The sequence below is a fragment of the Rhinichthys klamathensis genome, unplaced genomic scaffold, assembly GCF_029890125.1.
Source record: "Rhinichthys klamathensis goyatoka isolate OS25496 unplaced genomic scaffold, OSU_Roscu_1.1 h1tg000636l_1, whole genome shotgun sequence".
NCBI lineage: Eukaryota > Metazoa > Chordata > Actinopteri > Cypriniformes > Leuciscidae > Rhinichthys > Rhinichthys klamathensis.
Genome location: NW_026607082.1, coordinates 505650 through 517893, shown reverse-complemented (window position 1 = coordinate 517893; position 12244 = coordinate 505650). Strand labels below are relative to the sequence as shown.

At 35.5% G+C, this 12244-nt stretch overlaps 1 protein-coding gene across 2 annotated transcripts in view; it reads right to left on the bottom strand.

The window, feature by feature from the left end:
* Nucleotides 1-8232, bottom strand: part of dok7b (docking protein 7b) — a 30032-nt gene extending 21800 nt beyond the window's left edge. Inside the window, exons 1-3 of one of the 2 annotated variants that reach the window (XM_056241291.1) lie at nucleotides 8048-8232; nucleotides 7878-7923; nucleotides 2627-2857 (exon numbers count right to left, since the gene is read on the bottom strand). In XM_056241291.1, coding sequence (XP_056097266.1) covers nucleotides 2627-2857; nucleotides 7878-7923; nucleotides 8048-8101 — 331 coding nt within the window. In that variant the 5' untranslated portion in view covers nucleotides 8102-8232. The remainder of the gene's footprint in view (nucleotides 1-2626; nucleotides 2858-7877; nucleotides 7924-8047) is intronic. The other variant, XM_056241289.1, reaches the window with a different exon arrangement.
* Nucleotides 8233-12244: the final 4012 nt, after the last annotated feature.

Sequence of the window (12244 nt, the reverse complement as noted above, 5' to 3'; positions counted from 1 at the left end):
CGACACATGGATTCAGAAACAGCTGCCAAACAAGAGCTTAATCATTCAACACTTTAGCTGCATATGGAAATGAAGTCATCTGAACCAAGTCTAGGATAAAATACTATATGTTTTTTTAGTATGTGTTACTCTGTCAAACATATATTCGAGAAAAACTTTAGATCTCTAGGAGATCACACATAACAGGGGTCCCAATTATAACTTGGCTGCTTTCTCAAAGGGCAGGCCACACCACTCTGACTTGAGAGTGTATGTGTACGTGTGAAAGCAATAGATCCAGGGTGTAGGTGTGTGTCTGTACGTGTTTTTCGAGGGTGTCTGGGATTAACAGACCCAGTAGCGGTCTTGACTCATATAGTGCCCTGAGGGAGCTCAAACTTTAGCTATGTTTGCTAGAAATAACAATAAAATAGATGATAAATTAAAGAGTAAGAATTAAAGACAGAGGATTTACATAGTAAAACTATTATATATATATATATATATATATATATATATATATATATATATATGTGAAAAATTCTGTGAAAAAGTAAAAAATTATTTCAATTGTCATTAATAAAGTTCTTGACATCAAATTGGAGGACTTTTTAAAAAGTTGCTATATATATGCGTGTGTGTGTGTATATATTTAAATATATATATATATATGGGATGTGGAGTGGGGGGGGGGGGGGGATTTATTTCACATTATGAAATAAATGTTTCTCCAAAACACATTGGCCACAATTACCCTTTTATCCAATACTTTTTGCAATCTTCTTTTGCCAAGATAACAGCTCTGAGTTTTCTCCTATAATGCCTGATGAGTTTGGAGAACAACTGACAAGAGATCAGAGACCATTCAGACCCTGCAGATCCCAGATCCATGTTGGTGCTTCTTCTCTTCAGTTCCCTCCTATTAAATTGTACACGTGGGGTACTTTTTATCCTTGTTTGCACCAAACACATCTGGTGGGGTTGCTACCAAAAAGCTCTTTTTTACATTTTATCTGACCACAGAACCCTGTGCCGTTTGAAAATCCAGTCGTGTCTGACAACTGAATATGCTGGAGTTTGTTTTTGGAGGAGCGAGCAGGATTTTTCTTGAAACCCTCCCAAACAACATGTGGTGATGTAGGGGTTGTTTAATTTTTTTTTTTTTTTGGTAGGCTTCTGACCCCAAGACTCAAGTAATCTCTGCAATTCTCCATCTGGGATCCTTGGAGAGTCTTTGGCCACTCAAACTTTCCTCCTCACTGTGCATTAAGACAATATAGACACACGTCCTCTTCCTGGCAGATTCATAACATCTTTAGTTGATTGGAACTTCTTAATTATTGCCCTGATAGTCAAAATGGGGATTTTCAATTATTTAGCTATTTATTTACAGCCACTTTACAGCACATTCTTTGGTTTTACTCATTGTGATGGATGATTAAGGGAATTTGGCCTTTGTGTTTCCTCATATTTAAACTCCTGTGAAACAAGAAGTCATAGCTAGACAATTTCATGTACCTAGTAGTCACCCCGGTGAGCTAAAAGAAAAGGTAAATATTAATGGTAATATACTTCAGAGATAAAATAATACTCAAAGGCAAAGGCAATAAAATTGGTGACAGATACACCTACGCGTTGCGGCTTATGCCTTCGAAGGCATAAGCCGCAATGCTTAGGTGTATCTGTCACCAATTTTATTGATAAAAGCCATGATCAAATAAAGGCTTTTTAACTTTTTTCTACACAATTCGAGTGCCTTGTAGTATTATTTTGTTTTTGAGCTTAATTATCCCAAGCATCCAAAGAGCACCGAGATTTCACACCCTGTGCAGCACTTCATTTGCATTCTTTGCTGTGATGATATACTTCAGAGATTTTTTACTCGTAAAAAATTGTAGGGGTGCCAATAATTGTAGCCAACGTGTTTTGGAGAAAAACATGTATTTCATAATGTGATTCCTCCCCCTATGATAATCCTCCAATTTGAAGTCAAGAACTTCATCACTAACGCCATTTGAAAAGATGAATGACACTTCAAGTTAACCATCAGAACCATCAACCATCAAAATATGAGGCATTTAAAAAAAAAAAACTAAACTGAAAAAGGGGTAAACTATAGCTTCAGGTTTTATTTTCCTATGCAAAAAAAAATGCATAGGAAAAAAAACTCATAGGAAAAACAATACACTGTCTATATATTTCATTGGTTTGCTCTTGTTTTTGCACGTGTTCATAATTTTGTATGTCATTCTGGCCAAAAATTACACACAATTTGGCATGTTTCATTGCATTATCACAAATAAAACAATTGACTCCAATTTAAATATAGTGAACAAGGCATATAGACTACTGTTATGATGTATGATAACAGCGTGATAACAGCCCACAGTTACTTTGAAATGTCATTATATGGCTGTGAAATTATTTTTTACAAAAATTCTACTTTGTGATCCACATAAAAAAAACAGCATTCACCTGTCATTGTGTGGCTGCGGAATGATTTTTACCAATAATAAAAAAAAAATCTTTGTGATCTACTTAAAAATAACAGCATGTGAGTTTGGAACGACATGAGGGTGAGTAAATAATGACAGAATTTTAATAAATCCCCTTTTTGATCTGATCACTACACATGCTCTTCTCTCACCCTCTCCAAGGCTGTAGCGAATACGAGCATCCCAGGCCAGAAGAGTCACTCTGTTGTCGAAGCCCAGCATGACAGACTGGCTCAGGCAGAGCAGACTGAGCGCATAATTCACTCCATCAAACCCCTGAAGAGCCTCCAGTCCACAGATATCCCTCAGCGTGGCCTGATTCCTCTCCCGCTGTCCTTTACTCTTCTCTCCACGCTCCTTATACACCAGCAAGGACAGGCAGTCTAAGACAGTCAAGATTACAAATTGATAAAACATCAGAACAGAAATGCATCTTACACTTACAAAAACTGCCAAACATCACAATGATAATATCATGTTTTTTTGGTACCTTGGAGTTCCATATAAACACCACTGCACATGAAATCACTCAGTGCAATTGTATGAGCACCATTACCATAAATGTACCATGTACCATTCAAGTCAAATAAAATCATTACAGGTACTATACTTTTAAGTCAATCAAAAGTCTACATTTCCTTTCATATCAACACTGTGTTGCATTATAATTCCAGCAGTTGATATTATAATTTGCATAATCGTCATCAGGAATTACAAATGACAAAGTAACACATGCATGGGACGCAGTTACTGGGCCATGAAATATAAACCGTCTCTTTCCATAGACTAGTGTTGTGTGACAGCATCAAGCTATAGTCAGGATGATTGCACTTGTTGTTTTGAATGCGGTGATGTTTTGTTTTTATGCTTCTGTACAAAAGAACAAACCACTTCATCACCAGACTTCTAAAACAGTATGTGAGGAGTCGAGCAGCTGTCATAACACACATCAAAAGACACAGTGATCCATGAAAGCAACTGGAGACTAACCTATTAAACAATGACAACTTCAGACAACAGAGATCCAAAAATGACCTATCCGCTAGCCAAGCTTACCTAAAGTTATGCAAGTATTTGGCTTGCAATGTGAATGCTGATGCTAATCATGAGAGAGACTGGGGCCACTTGTCACATTTTTTAACGTCAGACAGGGAATATTTATCAGGGAAGGTTTATTTTTTTAAAGTCAATGTCTGCATAGACGCATACCTTCAAGTTCTAAGAACTCTTTTGAACATTTCTACCATTATCGGCCAAGAAAAAAGTTAATTCAACTATTATGATCTCTGCCACTATACACTCTAAAAAATGATGTGTTGGATTTACTTAAAATATATATGCACCATTTTTGCATCATACTTTTTAAGTAATCCCAACTTGGAATAATTTTACTTAAAATTAACAAGAAAACTGTTGTTATATGTACTTAAATATTTGAGTTCACGCAACATTCTTTACTTAAAAATATATGCATCACGTTACATATATTTTTAAGTAAAGAATGTTATGTGAACTCAAATATTTAAGTACATATAACAAAGGTTTTCTTGTTTATTTTATGTAAAATAATTCCAAGTTGGGATTACTTAAAAAGTATGATGCAAAAATGGTGCATATACATTTTAAGTAAATCCAACACAGTGCAGGCCATGTGAGATCAAAACAAATCTTAGTTCCGTTAACTTAACATTTAAGCTCATTTGTATATAAAAATAAGACAATTAAATGAGCTGAACCAACCATTTTAACTTATTTTAGATCTTCAGCTATTGGTCTGCTAACTGCACTGCTCCAGTACATTCAATGTCTTAAAATAAATTAAACATGCAAATCACACACAATAAAGCTTTATTATTTTTTATTTTTTTGCCAAAGGCTTGAAAGCCTGAAACCACACATGAAATGTAACAAAATGTGGCAAATCGACAAATGGAAAATCACTTTTAACAGGTCACTTTTTCACCTTTGCAACACTTCTCAAAAGATTTACATTTTTCCAATATTTACTTTTGCAACATAAAAAAAACCTCTTAAAGGACAATTCCGGTGCAAAATGAACCTAGTGGTAATTAACACATGGTTACCGAGTTGATCGTTCTCTGGGATGCGTTTTCATGATAATCGAATGTACGTAGAGTTTTATCTCTCAAAACTGTTTAGCTTATAACGCTAGTATATGGGGCATAGAATAAGCAAAAGTAAATCACTAGTTAATACCACTAACAAGGCTCAAAATAGCCCCACATTAACACGGTAGCATAATGAGGGTCCCTACATGCAAACCGAAGCATTGAGGACTTTGTAAGTGTACAGACAGTTTAATAAGAAGATACTTTATAAAGACAGTACATTACGCGTATACAGGCAGGAGCCATCTTGGAAAACAGTCTCGACCAGTAGAGCCACGAACGCCGTGCTAAGTGAGATGAACTGTGACTTGGAATCTCATAATATGGTCCGTTGTTTCCGGAAGAAACTATTTTAATAAACAGATATAATTCATGCATTTCCATGTAATTAGTTTCACAAACGTAATTCCTATCGACCAGCTCACTTAGCACAGCGTTCGTGACTCATCACCTCTATGCCTTCCAGCGTTACCCCAGTCTGTGAAGGATCATCTGCTGAGCCACCTTTCGTGATCGTGATGATCCTCAATGTGAGATGTTCCAGTTCCTCTTCATTCCTATGAGTATAAAAAAAAAACATTAAAAAAAACAGGAAATCTGCATTTACTTGCAACATCACTTGTTATTGTTCAGACTGTTGCAAAAAATCAATTGTATTGAAACACAGAATGAGAAAGAAATGTACCTTTATATTTTAAAATAAAATAAATCTCTTACAGCCTCTTACATTTGCAACATTATAAATGTCTATACTGTCACGTTTTATCAATTTAATGCATACTTGCTGGATAAAAGTATTAATTTATTTTATTTCTTTAAAAAAAAAAAGTTCTAATTGACCCAAAACTTTTAAATTGCATCTTAAAATATATTCAAATAGAAAACAGTTGTTTTAAATTGTAAAAATAATAATAATAATAATCACAATATTACAGTTTTTGCTGTATTTTGGATCAAATAAATGAAGGCTTGGTGGGCAGAAGAGACTAATTTTAAAAACATTAAACAATCTCACTGGTTGTGTGTGTATGTATATATATATATATATATATATATATATATATATATATATATATATACACATTTTTTTCTGGTTATCAAAAATATATCTAAAAAGAAAAAAACAATAATTAAATGTTACAAATTGGTCCATTATTAAATGCCTATAAATATAAAAATGAGTCTATTAAATAATATCTATTAATTTAAACAAAACAAGTTAATTAATTAAGACTTTTGTCCAGAGGTTTTGAACGAATCTCTTCAAAACATTTTAACAGTCAGTCACTACTGGAATAGCCAAACAGTAAATAAAGATCTACAATCTTTGTTTGAAGCCAAACTTTTGCTTAAAGGGTATTTACTTATTTTGATAATAATTTTGAAGGTTTAATAGACAGGGTTGTAGCTGTCATTTAGGAATAATATTGTGTTTGAATCAAGATCGCCATTATTTAATGATAAATCGTGCACACGGAGCTGTAGCCAATGTGTTTTCGAATTTAATATTTGTATGTTAACGAACGTTACCAGTAGGCTAACCCGCGCCCAAGGCCTGGCCGCCCCCCTTTCCCGCGATCCATTTATAGATATTAGAGAATAGAATATATGGGAATTTGTAAATATGCAAAGAAAAAAAATTTAATCCGAAAACTCATAGCCTGCATATAATAAATGACAACTACATTTCGTTAATAAAGTAGGCCTACGAATTTATCCGTGGGGGAAAGCGCCGTCCGAATTGTCCTCTTATGGAGTGTTCAAACCGAACGCGAATAGAGCGTCAAATACGCCTCTATCGCGTCTAGTTAGACGCTTGAATCTGCTCGAGTTCAAATTTTTCAACTTGCTTGGAAGATGTTCGCGGCAAACGCGTCACCCAATTCGCGTCATTCGCGACGCCCGGCGCGAATGATGCGTCTATTCGTGTCTTCGTGCGTCTATTCGTGCATTGACTTTGTAATCTACTCGCGCAAATGATTAAATTCGCGTTCGGTGTGAACAAACCATTAATGCATACGTGCCAACGTCATGGTCATATATTTCGAAAAACACAATAAATACTCTGACTACTATAAACACTTGACACTTGATAGCCTATTCGATGGAAGCACACTCGCTTATTAATTCAAATATACTCTCGTGCAAAGTCACTCATTTCATACATTAACTTGTAGACTACATAGGTGTTCGTAACACGTTTCTAATTGTTGATGCAAAATTCGTAGCAATTCTGAAATTCAGTTTAAAAGTTAGTTTCTTGACCAAAAATGCAATAAACGATTGAAGTTAAAAAAAGTTAAGCTTACCTCTTTTCAGCGTCTTCACATATGTGCTTCACAAAATGGCTCCAATTTTTGGCTGGAAAGGCATCACGGGAAATTGCATATCACGTGGCTCGTATAGTTACTTAAAAAGTTATGCTCGATTTACTTAATTTTGAAGCAATTATTATAGTAGTTGACATGACTTATGTTTTTTCATTTTATTTATGCATACTATGCAGTTCATCTAGTTACTTATATTTTTGTGTTACACACACTAAATATGTTAAGTAGAGGTTGAAAAGTTATGAATACTTAATTTTTTGTGTTAAATCTAATAACTTTTATAAGTAATGGTTGTTCAGCCAACGAATCGTTTTTTAGAGTGTAGTAACAATATGAACTAAACAACAAATTTTAAACAATTATAAAAAGTAAAAATTAAAGTGAAAAATTAAAGTATATTTAGGCCTATAGGGTTCATAGTTATTTCATGTTAGTTCACAGTGTATTAATTAATGTTAACAACCACAACTTTTTATTTTTAATAATGTATTAATACAAGTACAAATTAACATTAATTTAGATTAATAAATGCAGTAGAAGTCTTGTAGTAGGCTAGTTAACTAATGTTATTGTAAAGTCAAACGTTAGTGATGTAGCTCATGTGACAACTAGCCCCGGTCTCGACTACAAACACGATTTTTTGAACAACATTACAGTTTTAACGTGCATGTTGTAGCTGTTGGTCCAAAAACAGCTCGAGCCAGAGTGAATTGCGACATCGTGACACGTGCATCGAGAGTCATTCCGATATCACGCATAACGACCGTGCCAATAGCCTACCTCACATACCGTCACGAGAAAAAAACAACCGTGACAGCGCTATGTCAGGCTTTTGCTACGTAGAAAGTACGTTTATGAAACAAAACTGCTATTTAAATGCATTTTAATAGCTAATCTCAACACTGTTAAACAGCAGCGTAAAACGTTTTCCGAGTAGGATTTACCTGCTACCGGCGAAGGTTTCCGAAGAATCACCCATCTGTTTTTCCACTGTAAACGCAGGGAAACAAAACAACAAACAAAGTAGTGTTCGTTAAGACAAACAAACAAAGATTTAAGTTGTCCAACAATAATAAACGATACCGTAAACGTAGTTTGCGTTGCTTTTAACCACCTTTTTCCCCTCTCGGAGTCTGACTTGTCCCTCTACGACAACCGTATCCGTCATCTTGTGTCATGGTTCCCGACAGCTGTGTGCGGTCCGCGGCAGTGAGTGAGGGGGTCACTTTCAAAATAACCTCCAGAACTGTCTGCAACACGCACAAACTCTCTCACCCACATAACTCTGACATGCATTGACCCACCCTCTAAACAGAGACCTACACTACAAGGCAAAGGTTTTTACAGTTGTTCGTTGGGTCAAGGTGCCAATTTAATTTACAACACCTGGCCAAGAGATGCAAGCATTCTTGCAAGTCTCAGACATGTCAAGCATGTGGTTTAAGAGACATGTAAACAAACATGGCAGTATGTGAACTTCTCATTATTAGATAATAATCTGCATTCTGCAATTATAAAAGTAGAAATGTTTAACCACATAAATAAATGAAACTGCGGGATAAGTAGGAACCCTTCTATGGGATGTAGCACTCAGAAGGGCCAGCTGGGCTGGTCTCAGAGTAACTGAGGAATACAGTTAACACTGAAGTGAGTTGGGGCAGCAGCATTTTGAATCTCAAATAAGTCCTAAAGGCACAATTTAGACATCATTATAATATCCCTGCAAAGACAAAAGGCCTTTCTTGTGTGTGTGTGTGTGTGTGTGTGTGTGTGTGTGTGTGTGTGTGTGTGTGTGTGTGTGTGATTCAGAATGCATTTATGCCTACTTGAAATAACCTGATGTTATTCATGAAATTACATTATATATAATTATATATAATTTTCTTAACATGCTTTCTTTCCAAAGTGATCACAAAGTGCATGCATCACACAAATGGGAATTACCAAAAATAGGCAGCTAAAAGCTGCAGTATTTTAGGGCCCTGATCAATTATGTAAATTTGTGATAAAACCATTAGTGTATAAATGTCAGATGTTCCTGCTTCTTTGAAGCAACAGATGCTCTTTGGAGCTGGGTGACATGGATCATCATGGCTCATTTGAACTTGACTAAAAAAAAAAAATGTGTTAAACTAGAAAAATGCTAAATAGAAGTTTTACTTCAGGACCTCACTTTATTTCAATATTTTTTGCTTTATGTAAGGTGAGTGTAATAGGAGTAGATAACTCTAAATGATGTGTTCCTGTGTTCCAAAGATGTGGCGTTTTATCGAAAAATCAGCTGTTTCGACAGCTTTTGGGAGTTTGTTCCACCAGTGGAGAGATCAACAAATGGAGAAATGTCTGGACCTAGACAAGCAGTAACCTTTTATATGGAGATTTGAGGGAGTTAGGCGAACAGAACGGCCTGACAGTAGGCCTAATGGCTGGGCTGGGGTGAAGTTTAGATGAAGGATTGAAGATAGTGGGCGTCAGGCCATTGGCAGTAGTGTAAAAGTCAGAAATGGCGTCGTATTGGCAGGCAGCAGAGGCGTAACATGAGAGAATTCCAGAGGTTAAAGACAAGTCAAGCTGAAGCATTTAGAATGCACTCCAGAGGACAAATAGCAGATGCTAGACGGAGTGAAGGTGTAAAATGTCTACAGTCCGGGTATAAGGAGCTGAGAAAACTAGTGGTTGAGGAAGTCTTATTGTCCTTTGTGGAGCGTGAAGCAGCAGTTGAACACACGGATGCCAAGCATTTTACACCCCTAGAATATATTGTGCTAAACAACACTGCTAAATGCATTTTGTATATTGGTAGCTCTTTACAAAAACGTTCCATTCGTTCATATTAGTAAATGCATTAGCTATCATTGAAGTAACAATGAACAAACATTTTACACCATTTATTAATCTAAGTAAATGTCAATTTACACTCATGCAACAGTTTTTCTGCAGGTTACATGATACTCCAGCATGTGGTGACATGTGATTTTCTGTATTAGTTATTTATCAGATCATTCACACAACTGATTAGTTCAAATAAAACACACCATTTAGGTGATAAATAAATGACTGGCTGCTTTCAAAGTTGCATACTCTCTGATTATACCTCTTTTGAATAAGTAATTGCTTTGCAACTGTTAAAAAGAATGTTCTAGTATGAATGTGTGTAGAATGAAATCCAGTCTACTTTTGCCATGTTATAATTGTGACTTATGGCATCAGTTGCATTGGTTCAATTGTTCATATCTACTCTTCCATGTTGTCAAGGTAGCCTAAATTTTTCATTAAATGCGCACTACTGAATCTCGCTGGAAGTTATATGTCATCCGGTTACTTTTGACTTAGGCTATACTGTTTTATGAGTATATGAATTCAGACAATCTGCATTTTCACATAGTGTTTTAGTAGGGAAGTAGGCATATTCGGACATAGAAAATGTCTTTATGATTGAGTCATTGAATCATTTACACAACTTATTTGTTCAAACACACAGGACATTCGGGAACGCCACTGCAATATATTTCTCTGACACACAGCAGTAAGTTCTACATTGGCAGTGCAAATAGACTAATCTTTTAATGAGATTATGATTTCATGAGAAAATGTAACAATTTTAAGTGGTGGCAATTTTGTATGAATTAATATGATGTGATTTTCAGGAAAAAAGCATGAAGGCCCAGCCTAAATCTAACCTTCAGTGGGGTGTTCAGATTGCATTAAAATGCATGAATGAGAAGTGAATTCATTTAAATTAGCCATCAATTTGCCAAAAGATAAAATAGTTTGAAAAAAAATACCATGAGAGTGTGTTCCAATTACATTACGGGGCAGGCACCCATGGGGAAACTTGGGTTTCATTAGATTTTGCTCAAGGAGACAGTGCCACAACCAATGCCAGTCAGAAGTTGCCACTCAGAACTTTTTTTTCTTTTTTATAACCAGTATAGCCAATTGGACTACTTTTAACTTGTTGCCGCGGGTAAAACAGTTTTTCTTCTGCGGGTTTTCACTGTTTTCCAGCTGTATTTACACTGTTTTATATCATTGCTTTTGTTGTTAGGTTTAGTAACTTGCCGTTTTGTGACATCTCTGGTTAATTTTATATCAAAAACAATCCATGTTACCGTCATTGTGTATTGTGTACCAAGCATTGAGGTCTGTTTGGGTAGGTATCGCATTATGTAGATATGGTGTCTACTCAATGTCTATTGTATTACTTAGATAATAAGCATACACTTAAAAAGTGTGGGTTATATTAGTGTTGAATTATTGAGTAATAAGTATAGCAAAGTAAACTTAAACTATGTAGAAATTACTCAGCAAACTTTTACTGGCCAACTTAAAGTTACTTATTTTCATCATTAATTTTACTTGAATTTTGTGTTTTTAAGTAGAGTTTACTTAATTTCATATGTGAAATTTACTTCTGCATGCAAAAACTTGCTTAAGAAAAATTTTCCTTTTTTTTTTTTTTTTTGTGCGTAAGTACACGATTTTGGTGCTCCAAAACACCCCCCAGACATGGAAAAATTCAGTGGAGAATATTTCAGTGCGTAAGTATACGATTTTGGCGCTCCAAAACACCCCCCAGACATGGAAAAATTCAGTGGAGAATTCGGCCTCAGATGGAGAAAATCGCATTGGGCTATTTTTGACTGGCCATCGGGCTACTTTAGTTGCACAGACCTGTTCATAACGGTTTCAGGAATGACGTTTAAATTTCTCAATGCTCACTGATAGCCTTCTGATGAGGGCAACAAACATTAAGAAATTCAAATCATTGACCAGGGACCAAAAATAGTTCATATTTATTGAAGACAGCTGCTGTGTCAGAGTAGATGCATTATATGTGGTTTAGCAAATGAAAACACTGCATGTCCTTAAAATACCTGCAGCATTTTGTATTGATCTGTCTTTCCCTTTCAGTCTCTCCTTCCTCCTCGCAATTATCCCTGAAATACGTCTTGGCATAAAGCAGTGCATTCACATCCTCGGGTCAATGAGACTTGTCTAGTGCTGAACATTAAACCATGTTCAGCATTAAACCATTAAAATTCCATGAGTAAACTTTAGAGATAAAAGACAACGCTACCTTGTCCATTGGGACAATAAGACTCCAGTAGAACGTGGAGGAGACATCAAGCAACAAACACACATTAATACAATTAAAGTATGAGACCTGATTTTTGGGTGTTACTACATTTATTAAGTGCTGCCACATTAGACCTGACATAACGTCGCTGTCGGGCGGAATCCTCGTATCTCCAAAACCATTATTTTTCAGGAAATAAAAAAAACTGCATATTTTTTTAGTTATTAAACA